This window comes from Penicillium paradoxum, assembly GCF_028828445.1.
Source record: "Penicillium paradoxum strain IBT 22861 chromosome Unknown utg000003l_segment0_segment0, whole genome shotgun sequence".
Taxonomy (NCBI): Eukaryota; Fungi; Ascomycota; class Eurotiomycetes; order Eurotiales; family Aspergillaceae; genus Penicillium; species Penicillium paradoxum.
In genome coordinates, this window is record NW_026643181.1 from 1,819,203 (window position 1) to 1,840,899 (window position 21,697).

Consider the following 21,697-nt stretch of genomic DNA (forward strand, 5'->3'; position numbering starts at 1 on the left):
GTCATAAGCTGGCCATGGCAAGAGATACATCCAAGATCAGGCAGGTACGATAGTCCCTGACACTCGCTCATAGTGAGCTTTGATCTTCTCCTAGCTTGTTATCCGATGCATATCTCGGTCTACATGCGTGTTAGTATTAGCTGGGCAGCCATAACGGTCTCATTTCCACGAAACCGGAGGTTAGTGATAGGATTATTCTGTACTCCGTGCAACGAATGAGCTTATCTACATATGCCTAACCACAAGAAGCTAGGCAGACGTGGAGGATATATTCCGTCAACTATCACATTGCAATATGCCATTACTATTGATAGCCACTCATGAAGAAGCTCTTCATCCCACCATTATCTCCCGTGTGTGTGTGGTCGTGCATAATATGTGCATGCAATGAACGCTAGCTGCCCCCGAATACGTGGACTTTTTCTCTAAATTCTTTCCCTTGCTGATTTTGGGCCTGAATCTTGCCTTCCAATTCTGGGTAGTGCGTGTGATGACATATATTTAATCTCCCGATGAGAAGCCCCCGGGCATGTGTGCTTAGATTATTTCCATCCCCCACCACGGACTATTTTCGCACGCTTTGCGGCCAGAGAACATATCACTCTCGTATTCAATCTTCACAGCAGGACATTTCATAAATAAATATTCAACATGCATCCCGATACTCAGTTGCAGAGTGCTGTCAAAGATGGCTTCGATCCAAAGAGCCTCTACAGTGCGGAGTTGACAAATGTCAATGAGCCAGCTAGAAGAATTCTTGAGCTGTACAGCAAAATCCCCGCCGACGATATTCTGCAGCACGTCAAAGACTTGGTTGGTGACTCCGACTCTAGATACAACTATTTGCGAGAAAGAAAACATTGGCTAACATTCACCAGAAAGATCGAGCATTTGCAGTTGTGAGTTGTTATATAATTCCATTCTGAATGCTCTTGACAGAATAGGTGACTGACACGAAATTTTGCCCATCTGTTAGTTCCCTTATGCCTGTATTGGGCAAGCTTCATTCCTCGACCTGAGCATTGCGTCGTCACCATGTTATCCAGAGATGCTCGAGCGTGTTAAAAATGGTGATAGGCTACTTGACTTGGGATGTGCCTTTGGACAGGAACTCCGGCAATTGGTAAGTTCAGACTAATGAATCAATGCTGCCACCATTGCCTGTCCCACAGGTCCAGGTGAGGAGTAAATGCTAACCATAAGCCCCACGGGAAATGCAGATTTTCGATGGCGCCCCATCACAGAACTTGTATGGATCAGATCTCCGCCCGGAGTTCCTTGAGCTCGGGCTTGACCTATTTGTTGATCGCGCGACGATCAAGTCCCACTTCATCGATGCGGACGTACTCGATGATAAATCAGCTCTTGTCACTCAGCTGACTGGAGAGCTCAACATTGTCTATATCTCACTTTTCCTTCATGTCTTCGACTTTGATACACAAATCAGAGTCGCCAAGCGTGTCCTCGATTTGCTTGCCCCCAAGCCTGGATCGCTCATCGTGTGTCGAGTTGTGGCGTGTCGGGACCAAGCGATAGGTAATGCTACAAACGCGCGCTTGCCTTACTACTACCACGATTTGGCCAGTTGGAACCGACTGTGGGAGCGTGTTCAGGAGGAGACTGGATTGAAGTTGAAAGTCGATAGTTGGGAGCAGGATGATGCTTTGGCGAAGAAGCACCCCCTGGCAGGCATCTATATGCTTGGTTCATCGATCCGTCGTGAGTAGATACTGGGAGGGCTTTTACTTCAGCACTTGCCTGTTTGGCTCCGCAGCTACGCATGTTTAGTCGATGTGATAGTGAGTGGATAAGGTCGAAATTAAAGTTCATGGAGCCGGTAAACCTTGGTATTATTGGTATTGCAGATTTCGAGTAGATAAGCCTTTGCAATCTTTATGGTAGGCTCCTCACCGTAATTCACCTATCGCAGTGATGGCGAGCTGAACGCGTGCGATGAAATCTAGTCCGACGCAGGGAGTTGGAATGTACCAAAGCCAAATTAGGTGCTATGGTTGCAATGGCATTTTGCATGAAAAGTACCTATGAAGTAGGTATCTACGGAGTAATAAATTAGCATTTTTAGGCCGCTGCTTCGTAAAGACCCCGGTTGCCCTATACATGTGATACTCGATATTTGTACAGTGCGACAGGAGATTTTACGTCACGATACATGTATTTTAATAACAATACAATACAAAGACGTATCTGAAAAATACAACTTGCCTTCTTACCTAACCGAAGTAGGTACATACCTCTCTGGCGTGGTTGAAGCTAAATACCGAAATGTAGGTATCGGCGACACTTCACCTTCTCTTTACCGTGCCGCACTTTGAAGTTGACCCTCTGCGCGAACGATTCAATCATGTGGCTTTTCTCGAGCCCAAAACCACCTCAACCGGCGACAGTGCCTAGCGACGAGATCATTCCGCTTCACTTTTGGAATACCGCTTTTTGCATGACAGGGACGGTGCTAGATGTTTCGCTGAAGTTCGATAATGTTTTGGATTTGACCAAATTGCGCGCAGCATTGGAGCAACTGATGGAGATTGGAGATTGGAGACAGCTTGGGGCTCGACTGCGCATGAACGTGGGTTGTTTCAAATCAATGACATGTTTGCGACATTCGATGCTAACATGGCGGAGTCTATTAGAAAGATGGAAAATATGAGTATCACATTCCAACACAATTTGATGCCTCAAGACCGGCTTTCATCATGACAAATGCTCAACATGAAACTAGCATTGTTGACCACCCACTTGGTGCAAAATTACCACAGCCAACCGGCATTCCGACCATCTTTCCATCGCCTGATGAGTTGAGCCCTTATCTGCGTAGTGCGGATGCTCCGACAACTATCGATGACTGGCTTTATTCTGACTTGCCTCAGCTGGCAATACACATTATAACGTTCACGGACGCCACAATAATCACCATTACATGGATTCATACGCTGGCAGATGTGATGGGAATGACGACAATTCTTAATGCATGGACTGCTATGCTTCGAGGGGAGCGCGAGAAAATCCCCAAGCTAGAGGGTTTCAGATCAGAGCCCCTCACACAATTGGCCCAACGTACCCCGGCGGAAAAGTACATGCATTTTGACAGTGTATTTGGAAAGAAAGAGTTTCTGTGGTTTATAGCATCAAATATCCTTCAGCGACTATGGTACCGCCAGGATGAGCGGCGTACTATCTGCATCCCCGCCGCATCCTTGAAAAATCTCTGCCAGAAAGCATCAGTTGAGCTTTCTGATCCTTCATTTTGTGAAGGGGAGACAGTACCTTTCGTGAGTGAAAGCGATGTACTACTGGCTTGGTGGGTGCGCGCGCTTTACGGCGGCCTGGGGCTTGGAAGGGCCCAATCAATTTTGGTGAACAATGCATTGAACCTGCGGACATCGTTGCATGAGTCCTTCAATTCTGACGATACCGCCTACATGGGCAATGCGCTGTGTATGTCACCTACCCTTTTACAGGGCTGCCATATTGCCGATGAGCCATTAGGTCATATCGCCCTGCGGATTCGACAATCGTTAGCGCAGCAGCGAACGACCGAACAGGTCGAGGCAATGGCGGCGCTACAAATGCAAACCATGGAGAAGACTGGCTATTTAGTCTTGGTAGGTGACCCTCGGATGACGTTGTTGTCTTGTTCCAACTGGAATAAGGCCCGCTTGTTTGACATGGACTTCTCATCGGCCATACTACAAAATTCGGTCCAGTCAAACTCACAGCAATCACAAAATGCGGGAAAGCCATCCTTTGTGAATGGAGTCCAGCACTCTGCGAATTCATTCCGAAATGTTCTTTCCGTAATTGGAAAGGATGCTGGCGGAAACTGGTGGCTAACTGGTGTTTTGCGAACGGACGCATGGGCCCATGTTGAACAACAATTGCGGGAATTGGGGTCAAATTAAACGTTCTTTTCCTTCTAACTCATGAGATCTGAAGCGTGTTTATTGGAACATCTTCTAATCCAATGTTACTCAATGTGGTCTATTTTAAGTTACCACGACCACAGTAGGTGTCGACATTGACATGCAATTATTGCTCTCGTATGATCGGTATTAATTGTTTAGACGTCCAAGATTTATCAGCATCAGCATAAGCCCTGGAGATGATGAAAAATAAAAAAACATATCCAACCAAATGTAGTGACTTCAGGAGTTCTATCTATACGGGCCCATATCGTATTCTGGGGGGTAAGGTATGTAGGTAAGAGTGACCGTCGGCATCAATTTGGAACGCAATATACATATGGACACCCAAATTTACAAGAATAACCAAACAGAACTCCATACTTGATACCGTATTGAAAGTCGTGAGAGATCATCAAGGGGTTTTGGGCAAAGAAAGGGTTGGACCGTGTTGTATTTGTGTAATTTTGCATCTGGGCGGCTACCTAACTACCTGAGGACTAGCGTGAGATCTACATGTCTCATTGTGTCTGGATCACGGGCCGTGCGGGACGGGCCCGCAGCCACTACTCCGTATGTATCTCAAATACGGGTTTGATATTTATGTAAAGCTTATGTTTTCGGTGTGATACACCATCCGCCGCCATGAAGGTCTGCGTGATCCGTACGGAGCACAGAGTACTCCGCACTCCGTACAGAGTTCAGTCTTGCAGGTATGACAGGGAGGTATCATATCCCATAGAAGTCGGAATTCGCCGTGACAGCCTTCCATTAATATCACTAGCACGATTATGCTTGGACGTATCAAATGGTTCTTATGAGTGAAAATCCAATCAGCTCATGAAAAATGCAGATTGCAACGTGATCTCAGTCCTTGCGTTGAGGATACGTAATTCATTCGTTTTACTCAAATGTACATGTTGACAGCCGAAGAGCGGGACATTGCGAGCCCTGGAAATAACACCATTCCTATGCTTACTTCACACTTATTCCCCTCTCACGACCTTCTCGATCTCCTTGTCGCTTTGCCGTCACCTAGCAGCCATGGAGCAATCAAGCTTCCTCTCAGCTATCTTGGAACACCAGGATGCTCTGGCATCTGTCGCAGAATTTCTGCGTATTCTCGCCGGAATCTGCTGGACTTTGAACTACTTTAGCATGTTACGTACATCGCGGAAGGATAAAATTCCCAGTACTGGCATCTTCCCTCTTTGCAACGACATTGGATGGGAGTTTATCTATGCCTTTGTCTACCCAACCGCAAGTGCCCATTGGCAAGGAGGTGTGCGAGTCTGGTTCTTGGTTCATTGCATTGTCATTGTGTTTATAATCAAGTACGCGCATAACGAGTGGGACTATTTCCCTCTCATTCAAAGGAATCTATACCTCGTCTATGCCGCTGTGACAACCGGCTTTGCGCTTGGACAATATTCCTTTGCCCGGCAGGTTGGACCTGAATTAGGATTTTTCTACGGAGGTGTCCTTTGCCAAACACTGGCAAGCCTGGGACCAATTGCTCAGATTCTTTCCCGGAATAGCACTCGAGGTGCTTCCCTGATGACATGGTAAGTCCAAATTGGGATCATTCCTCTGAGATCTTTGTTTCCCATGCTAACAGGAATGTAGGTTCCTGAGAGCTGTAGCTACATTTGGCGGTTTCACCAAGTTGACTATCTATTATCTGACCGGAAATGCGGCGGGGCCTTGGTTTGAAAGTCCTATGTGCAAGTTCTACATCGGACTGACATTGGTGCTGGATTTTACCTATCCGATCTGTTATTATGTTATTCGTCGCCAGGAGTTAGCCGATGCCGAGGAGAAAACCAAGACGAACAAGTCAGGAAAACGTGCGTGAAGCGAGGCGAAAAATCGAGACAGAATATCAGCAGTGGATAGTATGGTGTCTATTGGTCTGTCGAAGACAATCGGAGGGAATCGATGGACGGGAGTACCTAGATAGATACCTAACCTATTCCGATTGGTTGTTACTTTGTGACAATACATCAAAACAAGAATCTGAATTATGTGTCGTACACGGTGTATGAGAAAAGCTATAGGAGACACCGCCACTCATGCACAGATCGATAGATGTACAATGCACTCCCAAAGGCCCACCTGCAAGGGGCGTGAGGAATGCGGATGTTGAGTACGGAGTACTCCGTACGAGTAAAAGGATGTAAAATGAAATGCACAACAAACGTCAAGGCGAAGATCAGCTCAATTGTTCTGCAGAGGGCGACGTAGCAACATTTCATTGATCTAGGCGGCTTCATCTCTAAGTACAATTGGCGAAGCAGCTTGACATTCGGTCATTTGACAGAGGCAGCAGCCATAGCACCCTTCACAACCCATTCCATCACCAACAACTTTTACCAGCCACCAACTTGCGGGCTTTGATCCCTCCCCCGGCAAAGAGGATGGAGAAAATCACCGAGGACTCCAAATTCAAAGTGATCATCGTTGGAGGGTCAATTGCTGGGTTGACATTAGCCCATTCCTTGTCCCAAGCCAATATAGACCATATCGTCCTTGAGAAGAGAGCAGAAATCGCTCCCCAAGAGGGTGCATTCATCGGAATCTGGCCCAATGGAGCACAAATCCTGGATCAACTTGGTCTCTACGCAAGTCTGGAGAAGCTCACGGCACCACTAAGTCGGATGCACCTTTCCTTTCCTGATGGCTTTTCCTTTAGCAGTCTGCTACCCAAGACGATCCACAAACGGTATTGATTCTCCACCGCCTCATGACAGAAATCATTACGTTTATTAGAAACCACCTCTGACCACGCGAGGACAGATTCAAGTATCCGATCGTTTCCCTTGACCGGCAAAAGGTCCTTGAGGTCCTTTTTGGAAGCTATCCAGACAAATCAAAGATCATCACCGGCAAGAAAGTATCGGAAGTGCGGCTATTGGGTGACAGTGCCAGTGTGGTGACGGACGATGGAAGTGTATTCAAAGGCGATCTCATCGTTGGCGCCGACGGCATTCACAGTCGTATACGCTCCGAGATGTGGCGATTAGCAGACGAAATTTCACCCGGATTAATCACATCACAGGAAAGAAAAAGTAGGCCATGCCTCTTCGTCCCAAAATCTTTCCTTCCTGTGACTGGAACTAATCATTCGTGTTTTGTTTGACCAAAGCTCTTACGATCGAGTACGCATGTGTGTTCGGAATATCGCGACCGATAGCAGGCCTTCGAAGCGGAGAACATATAAATCGGTATGGCGATAAATTCTGCGTCATTACCTTCCATGGAAAGGATGGTCGTGTGTTTTGGTTCATTATTCAAAAGCTCGATCGTACCTACGCATATCCCAATGCCCCACGCTACTGTCCTGATGACGCAGCGGCATTATGTCTTCAACTGCAAGATGTGAGCATATCGAAAGATATTACCGTGGGGGATCTTTGGAAAACCAAGGTAGTTGCGTCAATGACTGCCCTGGAGGAAGGATTTTTCGAAACCTGGAACTTAAATCGCATTGTCCTACTTGGTGATAGTGTACACAAGGTGAGATACTTTACATTTATGGCACTTGGCATGATCTAATGTGTTGTCCTATTCAGATGACACCAAATATTGGACAAGGCGCCAATACGGCCATCGAAGACGTCGCCGTGCTTGCATCTTTGATCAATCGGACAGTCAACATGGATCCGTCCAACACACCTGCAGAGGATTACATCGAGAAAATGCTCCGAGAGTACAAGAGGCTACGATACGAGCGTGCCAAAAGTACGTATGAAAGGTCCAGATTTGGAGCTCGATTCCACACCCGGGACAACTGGCTGAAGGCTTTCATTGGTCGATATGTGTTCCAATACGTCGGAGGTCTCGTAGAGAATCAGGCATCCAAGAATCTTGCTGGGGGCGATATGATTGATTTCCTTCCACAACCACAGCGAACTAAGTCAGGATGCGTGACGCAGCCTCCGAAAGCGCATGGAAGCCTCAAGCGGCAGTGGGCTCTACTGTGGATGTCCTCCCTCGTACTGTGCCTTTTCTTCCCTTGGATTGGATCCTACCTCCATTCCACCTTTGCGTGAACTATCATGTATTCAGATACACACCCCCTTTACATAGAACTTGTACAGAGTCCGTGACTGCATTTGTGTTTGAGAGCTGTGTTGCAAGTTTGGTATCAACATCGTCCAGCCGCTATCGTCTATCATTGACCTGATAAACTTCAATATAAGTGTTTGCTGCATTGAACTAGGTATGTATTCTGCAGAGAGTGGGCCTGCCTCGTGTCTAAATAAGAAACTGATCGACCACGGCCATAGCGCAAGGTAAGCCAGCTGAATTACACAGGAGATACAAGGGGGATTTCAATGGACATATTCTACTTACGAATAAAAAGGAATTGCTCTCATGCAGTCCACGGGTAGATCATACGTACTTTCTAACTAGCCATCACCTCGGCACCTTGATGGAATGAGGGCCAGCCGGCCGAAATCCAACTGTAGGTGGAGTTTGAAAAGCCCATAGAATGATGTCGGTAACGGAAGGGATGCCAGCTCTAGTGTGCGGTTTTGACAAGTGCAACAATTAGTGTAGTGGATTTACTGCTGCCCGTGGACTATGGGAAGACCCTCGGCATAAAAATTTCTTCCAGCCCTTGCGCCTTTGCCGCTTTTTCTCTGTATCTGTCTAAGCAATTCTACCCCTCCACTGTGGCTTGCAACTCTTGCTCTTTCCACAAATATATCCGAGTTTATCCTTGAGCCTCTGATTTCATTGCCGACACGCTCCAAGATGACGATCGCGAACGAGAAGCCAGCTCCACCAGAGGGTGGAATCCTACACTCTCTTCCACCTGGACTTGCACCGTATGGCGAGTTGATGCGAGTTCATCGATTGTTGGGGTTCTACCTCAATACCTCCCCGTATCTTGTGGGTGTTGCCTTTAGTGCTTCAATTTCATCCACTAAGCTACCGCTCGACATCCTATTGAACCGTGCCATTCTTCTATCTATCTGGTCTATCTTTCTGCGCAGCGCTGGGTGTGTTTGGGACGATCTCATTGATATGGATTTGGATGGTCAAATCACTCGAACAAAAACACGACCTCTACCGCGAGGCGCAGTGTCACCAGCAAATGCATTCCTTCTCACCGTGGCGCTTTTCCTCTGTGGAGGAAGCGTTTTGGTCTTCCTCCCATGGCGTTGCACAGTGGACTGTCTTATAATCATGTTCTTCGCACTGCTCTATCCTTTTGGCAAGCGGTTCACCAATTACCCCCAGCTCACTTTGGTCAATATTGGATGGGCCGTTCCAATGGCAATGCACAGTCTTGGGTTGGATCCTCTGGCTCAGATCCAGCCCACTGTGTGTATGTTTCTCTTCATTGGATTAGTCATTATTATGATTGACGTGATTTACTCGCGCCAGGATACGGAGGAGGACTTGAAGGTCGGCGTGAAAAGTATGGCAGTCCGGTTCCGTGACTCCATTCAACTCCTGTCATATTCCCTTCTCTATGCATCCACTGGATTCCTTGCGCTTGCCGGTCTCTTCACTGGTCTTGGCCTGCCATTCTTTGTCGTGTCTGTCGGTGGCCACTTTGGCGGATTCTCGGTGCTTCTTCGGGCGACTCAGGTAGGAAAGTCTTCTGGCGTTGAATCATATGCCAAGTCCGCGTTCTTCCTTGCCACGGTGTTCTGGCTGGTTGGATTTGTGATTGAATATTGTGCTCGTGATTAGCCCACAACTTCAATGTTTCTTAGTCAAACAACCTGATATCTAGCTAGCAAGAACTCTCGTCCCACCTGTGTTAAGTTCGATGCGATGCTCATTTTTAAACGTAAGGCCTTCAATGTTTTAAATATTTATAGGCAATTGATCAATATATAGCTTTCGCTGCTACTGTTTCCACGCTTAAATCCCATGACTTTGCTTTATTCTCTTTGCCGAGATCTGATTTGGAACCCTTCCTCGATTAGATCACAGACCAAGCATTGTCGACGGGGATTACTGATCCGTTGATTCTTTTGCTGTGACTTGAGACCAAGAAGATAAGACAGTCGGCGATATTCTCGGCCTCAACTCCCAGCCCCTCACGCCGATCAGAAGCGTGTGCCTCGTGAATAAGAGACATTGTTCCTAGAGCATCCTTGTCCCAAGTGGTTGGATCAGATGCTTGCACTATGCCAGTTGGAACTCCTGGGATAGAGGATGAGCTAACTGCGTATCCACGATGATCCTCGAGTATGGTGTTCAGACTTACCGCCCGGGCAAACCGCATTGCAACGAATCCCTTCTTGTTTATACCGCCATGCAACATTTTTGGTTGCACCTATCAACCCATGTTTACCTGAAAGATCCGTCAACATGATGATACAGTGTCTGAGTGCTCATACGACGAAAAGCGTGGTGGACTTACTAGCCGTGTATGCGACACCGGACGCCGCACCGCTTGTGGCTGCTTTGCTACCAACATTCACAATACTACCACTTTTCTGCTCTCGCATAATAGGGATAACCTCACGCATGAGCTTCACTGGGGCTGACAGATTAATCGCGATGCACCGATCCCACATATCATCGGACAGACTATCCACGCTGGCATTGCGATCCATGATACCCGCGATGTTCAACAGACCATCAATTCGGCCACCGAATTCTTTGATGCATGTTTCTACCACTTGTTTCGGTGTGGACTCATGGGTCAGATCACCTTGTAGGAATTTGTAATTTGGGTGTTCACTGAGTGACGCAGGGGCTGACGAGACATCGACACCTAGGATCCGGGCGCCTTGATCCAGAGCTTGTGTAGCTGTCGCGAGGCCAATTCCAGACGCACTACCTGTGATAATCAAGACCTAAAACGCCCTTAGCAGTGATTCAAATCGTCGAAGCTATGCGCCCGTGCCTTGCGCCTTACAAGATCTTGAAGCAATGACATCGTTTTGCTGTAACACGTATCGAATATCCAAATGTGTTGTTCGAGTTCGATTTGGCACAACGGCGCAGAAGAGGCTGGGATCGGTTTCAGGGTTTGCGCTGTGCGTACGATATACTCCCTACTTTTACTGCACGGACTTGCTCAGCTTGTTCTATAGCCCCGGACAGGCAGAGTAATTGATCAGCACTGCAGTGTCACGATAATGTCGGTAACTTTGGTGGTTCTCACGCTCCGTCGCCTCGGGCTCGGGATGATGATGCATACAAATTACTGAGAATGATGGTATTGCAGACAAGGGACGAAATCCAGCATGAAACGCACATTTACTACGTACTAGGCGTTACATTGCAACTTGGTATCTTGTTTTCTCGTCGGTATTCCGTATGGAGCACTGAACATAGAGTTCAAAACAACCAAGTGCTGCAATATGCAGGGTATAGGGGGCCACCATGTCGATCTCACAATCGAGGTCGAGCAGAAAAGAAGCAAATATGTACCTGTTCCCGAACTGCATATGATATTGCAGTCTGAATCGAAATTTATGACATTTTTCAGCTATGCCACATATTACTGCACGTTTTCGCACGACTGTGGAGCGACAGAAAAAGAAAATCTCCGGTTGATGGATCATATTTCCAAGCCTGCGCCCGCAGCAATACATCGGGCCATAATTACCACTTTAGATTCCTCGAGACTTTCATCGTCGTTGGCATCCCATCACACCGCTGTTTCCCTTGGAGACCCAGTCAAGGACTAATTCAGAATAACCTGTGGAATACACTCATGGTATCAAAGAGAATTGTGGTATCTGAAAAAGAAAATCCCCGCGAAAGAGACCTTCACCACCAGGATGACTCAGAATCAGAATTATGTCGTTCCCCCAGGCTCTAAAGTTCTCGTTACCGGAGCAAATGGCTACATCGCCTCTCATATTGTCAAGGTGCTATTAGATATCGGTTATCTAGTCCGTGGGACGGTGCGAACGCCTATGCCATGGCTATCCGAGTATTTTGAGAAGGAATGTGGTCCAGGACGCTTCGAACTCTCTCTAGTTCCAGACTTCCAGCAACCTGATGCGTTTGGAGAGAGTGTAAAGGGTGTGTCGGGAGTTATCCACGTTGTAGGTGACCTTTTAAACCAGCCCATTTAGGCAAAATATTCAATTTACGTCTGAACTAGGCCCAAGGTTTACCCTCTAGCACGGCTGCAGAAACGGTGGAAAGTGCAACTGCCTACACTGTAAATGGTGTCGTCAACCTGCTCAGAGCGGCGGCTGCAGAGCATACAATCAAGCGAGTTGTTCTCACGTCCTCTATCGTGGCAGCTGGCTACCCAACAGGGAAAGGCTTCAAATTAGATACTGGTAAGTGGAACTCTTGACGTATCCATAGCTGCCCACATACTCTTATGAAAAGAAACTTACCTCACACTGACATCCACCCAGACTCATGGGACAGAAGCCTGGAAGAACCAGGCGCTACTGTACCCATATATCGGGCATGTAAGATCGAAGGCGAGAGACAAGCATGGAAATGGGTTGAAAAAAATAACCCACAATTTGAGCTCAACTCCGTGCTTCCTTGGCTGACTGTGAGTGACAATCAACGATAGAAAACATGAAACTATATACATATGAGCAAAGCTAACAAAGACAATCCTCCAAGTTGGGCAAAATTCTTCATCCCAATATCGGCGGTTCAACTATGGCATATGTCTCCGGATTCCTCAAAGGGGATACTACGCCGTTCAAATTTCTACCACTTCGTGAGTACCCTTTGTCATATAAACATGACTTTTGAAGCCAGTGCTGATCAAGGAATTTTTCTAGCCTGGTTTGTGGATGTGGCAGACACAGCGCGTTTACACGCGATAGCTCTGTTTAGTCCAAGCGTGCGCTCAGAGAGACTCTTTGCTGCTGCTACGCCAATCACTTGGGGTGACGTTCTTGAGATTCTCAAAATAATTCAGCCCAGTAATACTCGTATTCCGGGCCCGCCTTTACAGGAGGAACCGACTCTAGGAGAGGTCGTTCCGGCAGCGAGAGCCGAGCAACTGCTGCGAGAGTGTTTCGGACAGAATGGCTGGGTAACCCTCAGAGCCAGCTTGGAGGGTGGAATTTCACAAGAGTAAACCCTGGGATCGCTTCATTGCCTACTTAGATGCACGGGGTGTGGCTTTGGAAGGCACTGTTGGGGATATAATATTGCTTGTCCGTTTGGATGTTCAATATATGTTGTTATGGTACACGGGGCTTGGTTTTTTTGGGTTGCAGAATCCCCGTGGACTTTTTAAGATGGGTTCAAATTTGCCTTAAACATTGAATCAATTCATTGAAGGGTTCATAAATAATCACTGATAATCAATGACTAGTATCCCGGGATATATATCATGTATCAGAGACCTGACCTGCTGAATGTTAAACGACCAGGGAAAGATCTGTCGACCTCGATATAGTCCATTAGATTAGATATACAAGCAGAATAATGTATTACCCGGGAGAAAGAGATTACGTTAGATTGCTTGATTGAGAAAGACCATACAAATACTGCTAAAGGTTCCGAAAGGGTGGAGTTATCAAAGACATTAACATCAGCAGAAAGTAGTCAGACAAGATCCGACATCCCGATCAACTAGTATCTAACATGATGGCGTAAAAACGCATAACCATCTTCCACAGCCCGTGCAGCCGCTTCATCCTTTTCGAAGCCATTATAAATATCAAACAGGTGAACTGCCTTATCAACAACTCGAAGTTCAACCTCGACTCCCTTCACGGCCAGCTCGTCGGAGGTTCGTTGCACCTGCTCCAATGGAATGAGGTCATCCAAACTTCCGTGGATAATGAAAGTAGGTGTCTGATAATGACCGTTGCGGATCTGCGCCAGAGGACTGACTGCTTGGATCTCTTCCAGTGTTGGAGTTGGCAATTCCTCTGGATTGGCGTCATTTTTGCGGTCGGACCAGAAGCGGCCTCCGTGCAACAGCATAGGCAGACTCTGTCCCTTCCAGTTCATGTGCAATGCCATCCGGCTTCGAGGATCCGCCGGAGACATCCAGCCGCCGAGGGCCTTTTGGGTGGGTGGCGGATTGTAGGATGTGATGGGTGTCTCCTGCATGCCTTCCCACAGGTCGTAGCTTATTTCTGGCGAGGCAGCGTCCTTTCCGTATGGGAAGTTGGGTTGAGACCAGAATGGATCCTCGTAGTCGGTAGGGCCATAAAATGCGAGAATAGCGTCGGGTGGGACGACTCCATTTTGCTGAGCGGTCCATGCCAATGTCATTGCCAGATGGGCACCGGTCGACCAGCCCACAGCAACCACTTGGTCTCCATCTGGCTGGATATCAGGACGACCGAGGGGGATGGCGGGAAGGACGTTTTGAGCCCATCGCAGGGCATCGCATACGTCATGCATAGGCCCTTCAGTCAGAGAGACTTCCGGACAGAGTCGGTAGTCAACACTGACCGGCAAAAATCCCGCATCGAGAAGAGTCTTGACTTGCTTTTGACGAATGTCACGACGCGAGAGCATGATGTGACCTCCGCCGTGAATAAGGAGAGCTGTGTGGCGAGTGTAAGAAATGGATTGCCATGGTTTGAGAGAGGAGGGCCGGGAGGGAAGGTTGTCTACGTACCAATTGGACGAGGCTTTCCAATAGGCTGAAGATCCTGGGGATAGTAGATGTCTGCAGATAATTCTACACCACCGTTGTTGCCGTAGACCACCGTCTCATCACGGATGAGGGGCAAGGGGCTTCCGGGAGAAGGAGGTAGAATGATGGCCGATGTCGGCGAGGCAGTGATCACTCGAAGGACATTGGATTCCTCGGAGTCATTTTGTGTCCAGTCAACCCATTTGAAGCCAGACTGGGAAAGGGTCTGCTTCCAAACGTGCTCACTCGCAAGGGCATGTTGGCGACCGTCCTCGAACAGCCACCAACCCTCGAGGAGACCGAAGACAAGATCAAACCAGAATAGGTTGCGGGTCAGTTCAATCAGGCACAGGATTCCATCACGTCGTAGAAGTTTGTTGATATTCGAACAAGACTGAACAAGGTTGCGGGTGGCATGTACGCAGTTGCTGGAGAGGATGATATCATATTGACCGAGCATCTCTGAGGAAGGTGTTTGTTCCACATTTAGGACTTGGTATTTCATGAAACTGTAATGCTTGAACTTCTTGCGCGCGAGAGTCAGAAGTCCCGAAGACAGATCCGTGAACGTATACTGGAAGCGAAGACCGGGCACTGCGGTGAGTTGACTCAACAGAGCTTTGGTCGTACCACCAGTGCCACCACCGATCTCAAGAATCTTGATTTCTCTCGTGGTATCTAGGCGCCCAAGAACACCAACCAGATATTGTGCCAGGTGATTGGTCGCAGCTTTGAACATTGGTGCATTTGTATAAACGTCCTCCATCAGCCGGCGGGCTTCTGCATCTTGGAAAAGCAACGATAGAGGGTCAGCGGCTCCACTTAAGCAATCCCCAAGACATGAGCCTGTGGTTCTGAGAAGGCTATGTTCAGATGCGTGCTGGGGATAGAGGTCAAGGATTTCTTGGTGCAATTCATTGGATGTAAGGGTTGGAATAGGAATTTGGGTGCGGACAAAGCCCCCGTTGTTGGCCTGGATGAGACCCGAGAATTCCAAGATGGCATAAAGCTGCCTGCAGACCTGCGTATGTTGTGGGAGAACAGGAAGTTGTGGGATGATATCTTCAAGGTCGAGGTCTTCGAGGGAGATGCCGAGAGACTTGAACGCCTCAATCACGTAAGCGGTAACTAGGGCCATCTGCTTTGGATACACCAATTCACAGAAACCATCCCACTGAGTGGCTTGACTTTGGGAGGTACTTCGTTGAATCTCAATGAAAAATGCAGGAGCAATGTCGATAAGGCCATTCACCCCTTCATCGGAAATCGGGGTACTTTCAGCATTATCATTGCTTTCTGAGGAAGATGCATATGTGGTATCAATTTGCAAAGTTGGAGCAACCTCATTTGTCCGAGGAGCGGTTGTGATGTTGGGGAAAATAGATTGCACCAGGGTTTGAATATCTGGCATTTCAACCAACGAGGAGGTGGCAATGCTCACATCGAATCTCTTCTTGATTTCCACCAAGACTTCAGTCCGCATCAAAGAATCAACGCCAATTTCTTCGAGATTAGAAGATGGTAGTAGCTCGTCGGAGGCCATGCCTAGTAGTTCACATAGCAAGCCTCGGACGAGGGAAAACTCTCCACTGCCAGAGGTAGCCTGGAGGGGCGGAGAAGCTCTGAGCGGAATTGTCTGCACAGCAGGGTTGATGACAGCCCGAGCGTCCGCGTAGTGAGACTTCGTTATGACGGGAGCTTTCAATTCGGAGGGTTGACTGTTGAGCTTCTTTAACACGCGTGCAAGTCCAGCAATCGAGACACTGGTAAATTCTGCAGAAAGAATAGTGACAGCAAGCTTGCCCGTCGCTCGGTCCAGAACAAATGTGTCGCAAGTGATTTTGTTTGTAACTGATCTGTCCACATTGGAGTAAACACCCCAAGAGTATGATGAATCCCGATCACGGTTCATGAAAGCCTCCCCAATCAGAATCTCACCCACGCCGGTGCAAACAAAGACCTCGTCTTCTTTTGTTTCCAAGAGACAGTTGACGTGGATTCCAGCGACCTGAATGAAGTTGTCGACGAGCATCGGGTCACAAGCACTGTCCTTGGTCCGGGATGAGGGAAGATTCACAATGCCTGCAGATTCATGCTCGGTCGCAAAGACCCTTTGAACACCACGATAGTAGTCGGCGTAGTTGACCACTCGGCGGAAGGCTTGATAGACAGCGAACCCTTTTAGCCCGCTGGATTCACGGGAGTCGGCGATGGAGTCTACTATGGAGGGATCGATGAGTCGGTTCATTGACTTGAGGCGGGCGAAGAGAGGTGAACTCTGGGTAAATGGATGCAAGCCGATGTCTCCAGTTGCGTGGGTGGTCACTGCATCCTTGTTGGGCTCGCGAGTGAAAAGGATAAATGACCACAGAGAGTCAGCTGCGCGTGGACGAGTAAGACTCAACATGACATTGCCACTCGGGTTAAGCACGAGAGGCGCAGAAATGGCTAGATTTTGCAGGTGAGGCATGGCAGGCGATGTATCGTTTTCTGGGCGCACCAGCGTTGCCGCCCGGACAATCATCTCGAAATAAAGGGATGCAGGGCAAAGGTTTTGGTCAAGTACAGCGTGGCCTCGCGTACACTCCTGGTAAAGTGAGTCTGACGTGTTTATGGCGAAAAGGCACTCAGTCGGCTGTCTGGAGAGCAGCTGGACGAACTCTCTACTGCTATTTGTAGGGGCCAAATTGGGTGTGTTGTCCTGAACTGGGGCAAATGCATAGGGATCATATTCAATCCAGTGGCGGGTGCCAGCAAATTGGTAAGGTGGGAGATTGATCCAGTTGTATCCCCTGGCCTGAGCATTGTGGAATGGCCAGAACTGGACTTTCACACCTCGAGACCAGAGGTTGCAGGTGGCCTGTGACAGATTTTTCTGGGCATGTGCGCCTCCAAGATCGAGGGCTTGATAGAAGTTCTCCTTTGGCGAAGATGAGGTAGCATCGACGACCCTTCGTACTAACGGTATGATGGGAGATGCTGAGCCCGCCTCTAGCCAGACAGCAGGGCCACCGAGCTTCTGCACCACGCGCTCAACGGCTGCCTGGAAGTCGACACATCCGCGGCTGTGTTCCACGATCTTGGTAGCTGTGACGGAAGACCAGTCATCCCATTGAGAACAAGGCTCCAGAGGAATAGCGAGTGGATTATACTGAAGCTTTTGTGAGACCTCGGTCAAGGCAGGAACAATATTATCAACTAGGCGGGAGTGGAAGGCATGCGTATTCTTCAGCCGCTTTGTGCGAAGACCAACTGAAGGAGTATTTGCTGACAGATTCTCAATCATCTCGATTGATCGCACATCTCCCGCCAAAATGATGTTTCGTGGGCCATTAACACAGGCTACGTCCACAGCCACATCTGCTGTATGCTCTGCCGCGTAAGCTAGCAAGCTTTGAACCTCCACCTCTGTACCTTCAACGGATAGCATGACACCACGCTCAGATCCCCAGAGGCTTTCGATCATTGTGGCGCGTGCTGAGACGAGACGAAGCGCATCAACAAGATTCAGGCCCCCACCGACGCAAAGGCCTGTAAGTTGACCAAAGCTGTGACCTATGATCCGGTCTACTTTGAGTCCGGAATCCAGCCATGACATTGCTGACGCATATTGGATGGCAAACAGAATGCAGTGAAGGGTGACGGTGTCCTCGATAGGCCCGCTTTGGAAGATAGTGGGAAAGAGGCTCGGAAGCTCTAGGCTCTGGCAAACCGTCTCGCAATCCATCTATGAGTGAAAATTGGGAGTCAGTCAGAGTTTATGACAGAATGAGCAAACACAAGAGCAGAATATTCACAAGGCTTACCAGATAGCGTTGGAGCAATTCAGACCGGTCGAACAGGTCTTCCGAGATATTTGCCTCGTTTCCACTTTGGCCGCCAAAGCATAGGATGACAGGCAGGGAACGAGGATATTGTTTCTTCAGGATAGAGGCTTCAGCCGCAAGTGACTCCAACTTTGAAAATAGCGCATCGGGTTGATTAGAAGGAATGGTGAACGCCGACAAGTAATCCATGCTTCTGTTCTGTTTGACCGCCAAATTGAAGGCTATATCCTCACATGAATCTAATTGTTGATTCCGGAAGTGCGAAAGCAGAATGCGACAATATGATGCGAGAGATTCAGTCGAGTTTGCTGCAAGTATGACAGGTACCTCACTAGGAGGAAGAGTGGCTAGGTCCGAGAGTGCCGAAGATTCTTTATGCTGCTTCACAACGAGAGCTGCGTTGCTTCCAGCAGCGCCGTAATTTGTCACCAGAGCGACCGCATTAGACGATGGAGCGGCGGCTGAGGGCCAGGTAATAGACTGGGTTGGAATCGCTATCGAGTTGTCTAGGGCAGGAATCTTCGGATTGAGCCGGGAGAAATTGGCCTGCTTCGGTATCTGGTTTTTCTGCATCATCAACACAGTTTTGAGCAAGCCGGCCACTCCAGAGGCGGTTTCAGTGTGCCCAATATTGTCTTTAATAGATCCAACATGAAGGACCTCCTTGCGTCCAGGGTCTTGGAATGTTTTGCGGATACTGTCAAACTCAATTGGATCACCAACTTGTGTTCCTAGCGTTGAATATCTGCGTGAGTAGTATCCTTGTGGGGATAGTTGGAGGGAGAACAAACCTGTGCCATGTGCCTCGACGTAAGATACTTCTGTTGGAAGAACACCGGATGCTGCCATCGCCTTGCGATAGAGGGATCTCTGAGATTCGGAGTCGGGAACAGTGATAGGAGAACAATTAGATCCCTGATTGACTGCAGATCCGCCAATAACGGCGAGAATGGGATCCCCATGGCGGATTGCATCGGCCAATGGTCTTAGAACCACCAAGCCAGCACCCTCTCCACGGCAATAACCATTGGCATCAGCATCGAATGCCCGCGAAGCCCCGGTAGGAGAGAGGAATGACGCCGCCGCCAGGTTCTGTGTCACTCTAGGGCTAGTCATAACATTCACGCCACCCGCCACGGCAATGGCGCAATCTTTGGTCTGTAAAGCCTGTACGTTGTGGCAAGTTGGTTATGAAGTTAGTCACACTATATTTCAGGATTTTGTGATACCATGATGGAATATTACCTTGCATGCGAGATGTATCGCTACCGCAGCGGAAGAGCAGGCGGTATCAACTACCACTGACGGTCCACTCCAGCCAAAATGGTGACTCAAACGACCAGTGCAGAACGCCTGTAGAGTTCCTGTGGCCGAGAAGGCGTTGGCGTTGCTCGATCCTACATTGTCAGTGTAGTCATCTGAGCCGACACCGACGTAACAGCCGACATCGCTTGGCACGTTGGACTTGCGTAGACCACAGTACCCAGCTGACTCCATGGCCTCATACGCTACATGGAGAAGCAATCGTTGTTGTGGGTCCATTGCCTCTGCTTCACGAGCCGAGATCCCAAAGAATCGATGATCGAAAAGATCTGGGTTGGCGAGATAATTCCCAAAGAATGGACCCTTAGGCTCACGCAGAAGCTTGTCCATTTTGAATCGATCATTAGGAAGCGGGCTGACACCACAACGACCCAATTTCAGCATCTGCCATAGCATTTCGGGGGAATCCGCTTGGGCATATCGACATCCCATTCCCGTGATGGCGATTGGGGTTACAATATTGGAAGCGGGGATCGCATCACTGCTGTTTGCACGCGCAGTTCGAGTGCTGCTGAAGGGTTTGTGGATACCATTTGGTAGTTGTCCATGTTCCTTGTCTGGCCACCGATAGTTCATGTGATCGAGGATGCGGGTCCGGACCAAACGGGGAACAAATTGGCCAGTTCCAATCGCGGCGAATCCCAGATCTTCATCTGTTTCCTCCCTCAATTTCTCGAAGGCCGAGGAAACTGTTAGTTCCCATTGTGATGGCTTTACAAGGATCGATTCCAAGGCAACTTTGTGGACGGGAGAACCCTTCACAATCGCATGGCCATCGACATTGGACCTCAGCGGCAAAACACAGGGGCCAACCTTGCTGACCCGGAACCTCTCGTCGGTTTCGCAAAGCGTCAGAATTTGCTCAACCGCCGTGAGGTGCGCAATATGATGGAATCGGCCTCTTAGCTCAATCCTCTTCACGGACAATCCGTGGTATTCTAATCGTTTGATCACATCATCCACTTCGTCATCAGCGACGGTGATTGTGGCCGACGTTGTGTCCGTCACACAAGAGATGTAGCCCTATAAATGGTGTTGTCAGCATCATGTCCAGATCGTAAACGGCTGAAAATTGATATATGAAGCTTGAATAAGAGTGTAATGTCGGTTTATCTTGGTATATCTATGACGCACCGTTGAAGAGCTAGCCAGCACTTGGTTGAGTTGTTCATTTTCAGAAGCTGACTTCCATCGCACGGCGGCTGATCTGGTTTCACCATGCAAAACGCTATCCAAATCAACTGCTGCTCCGATGCAAAGAGCCAGTCGGATCATGGCAGATGCGATCTCTTCAAAGTCCGTCAGGCCATCAGAGCAAGCGACTACTGTCGCTGCCAAGAATCCGACACAAAAACCCTGCGCATCAACAATTTTATATCCATGCTGTGCTTTTTCTTTGAATTTCCACGCATCGATTATTTGTCGTACAACGGTCAAAGGTGTCAAAAGAACATTGGTTGCATTTTCGGCTGCGAATGACTCTTGAACTCCGTCTGCCAGTACTGACAGCTGGCCTGCTTCCGGAACTTGAGACAATGGCGGCCAAGCGTTTGTAATGACGGGCCATAATCCTGGAAGTTGTCTCAACACGTTTTCAAGAAAGCCCAACGATGGGATTTCTTCAATACTGCGGCGAATATAGCATAAGGTTTCGTCAATCTCGGAACTCTGGGGGCCGAAGAGAACACAAACGGGCCGTCCCGAGGCCATCCTTGGTTCTATCATGATATATTTAACGGAAGTAAAGGAAAAGAGATAAAGAAAATTAAAAAGAACCAAGGGCGAGGTTATCCTGATGTTGAACAGAACTATGCACTGAAGGAATCTGGTGGAAGGCGATACCAAGATTATAACCAAGGTTTAGGATTCGTAATACCACGATCTAGCGTGGGATATAGCTCCGGTTCTAAAGCATGCACACTGCTCAGACAGATGATAGATAAACTGGTATGGCATTGCCTCCCTTGCCGGTTGAATCCAAAACGCAGTGATGAACGACTCTGCACACCCTGTAACTATAGCCTGCAATTCCCACTTATGGGATCTTCAGTCGATCAACGCCTTAT

General features: G+C 48.4%; 8 protein-coding genes across 8 annotated transcripts; 6 read left to right on the top strand and 2 right to left on the bottom strand.

Moving 5' to 3' along the window:
- Window positions 1-651: 651 nt before the first annotated feature.
- N7457_002596 (uncharacterized protein) lies at window positions 652-1,727 on the top strand (the record flags this gene model as incomplete). The annotated part of the gene is made up of 4 exons (XM_057173642.1): window positions 652-813; window positions 879-899; window positions 977-1,123; window positions 1,221-1,727. 4 exons carry the CDS (start codon window positions 652-654, stop codon window positions 1,725-1,727), a joined length of 837 nt encoding a protein of 278 aa, XP_057033793.1.
- Window positions 1,728-2,362: 635 nt separating this feature from the next.
- Window positions 2,363-3,920, top strand: N7457_002597 (uncharacterized protein; the record flags this gene model as incomplete). Its single annotated transcript, XM_057173643.1, has 2 exons — window positions 2,363-2,587; window positions 2,652-3,920. 2 exons carry the CDS (start codon window positions 2,363-2,365, stop codon window positions 3,918-3,920), a joined length of 1,494 nt encoding a protein of 497 aa, XP_057033794.1.
- Window positions 3,921-4,964: 1,044 nt separating this feature from the next.
- Window positions 4,965-5,775, top strand: pyr4 (meroterpenoid cyclase pyr4; the record flags this gene model as incomplete). Its single annotated transcript, XM_057173644.1, has 2 exons — window positions 4,965-5,485; window positions 5,547-5,775. 2 exons carry the CDS (start codon window positions 4,965-4,967, stop codon window positions 5,773-5,775), a joined length of 750 nt encoding a protein of 249 aa, XP_057033795.1.
- A 562-nt stretch (window positions 5,776-6,337) lies between these two features.
- On the top strand, window positions 6,338-7,972 carry N7457_002599 (FAD-dependent oxidoreductase; the record flags this gene model as incomplete). The annotated part of the gene is made up of 5 exons (XM_057173645.1): window positions 6,338-6,642; window positions 6,717-6,732; window positions 6,754-6,988; window positions 7,066-7,436; window positions 7,493-7,972. 5 exons carry the CDS (start codon window positions 6,338-6,340, stop codon window positions 7,970-7,972), a joined length of 1,407 nt encoding a protein of 468 aa, XP_057033796.1.
- Window positions 7,973-8,681: 709 nt separating this feature from the next.
- On the top strand, window positions 8,682-9,629 carry N7457_002600 (4-hydroxybenzoate octaprenyltransferase; the record flags this gene model as incomplete). The annotated part of the gene is made up of 1 exon (XM_057173646.1): window positions 8,682-9,629. One exon carries the CDS (start codon window positions 8,682-8,684, stop codon window positions 9,627-9,629), a length of 948 nt encoding a protein of 315 aa, XP_057033797.1.
- Window positions 9,630-9,864: 235 nt separating this feature from the next.
- N7457_002601 (SDR family NAD(P)-dependent oxidoreductase) lies at window positions 9,865-10,830 on the bottom strand (the record flags this gene model as incomplete). Its single annotated transcript, XM_057173647.1, has 3 exons — window positions 9,865-10,221; window positions 10,286-10,747; window positions 10,810-10,830. The coding sequence occupies 3 exons, from the start codon at window positions 10,828-10,830 to the stop codon at window positions 9,865-9,867; spliced, it is 840 nt and encodes a 279-aa protein (XP_057033798.1).
- An 850-nt stretch (window positions 10,831-11,680) lies between these two features.
- On the top strand, window positions 11,681-12,960 carry N7457_002602 (uncharacterized protein; the record flags this gene model as incomplete). The annotated part of the gene is made up of 5 exons (XM_057173648.1): window positions 11,681-11,950; window positions 12,010-12,193; window positions 12,275-12,420; window positions 12,495-12,594; window positions 12,659-12,960. 5 exons carry the CDS (start codon window positions 11,681-11,683, stop codon window positions 12,958-12,960), a joined length of 1,002 nt encoding a protein of 333 aa, XP_057033799.1.
- Window positions 12,961-13,460: 500 nt separating this feature from the next.
- On the bottom strand, window positions 13,461-21,341 carry N7457_002603 (CAZyme family CE10; the record flags this gene model as incomplete). Its single annotated transcript, XM_057173649.1, has 5 exons — window positions 13,461-14,389; window positions 14,464-18,208; window positions 18,288-19,475; window positions 19,554-20,654; window positions 20,766-21,341. 5 exons carry the CDS (start codon window positions 21,339-21,341, stop codon window positions 13,461-13,463), a joined length of 7,539 nt encoding a protein of 2,512 aa, XP_057033800.1.
- Between the last annotated feature and the right edge of the window lie 356 nt (window positions 21,342-21,697).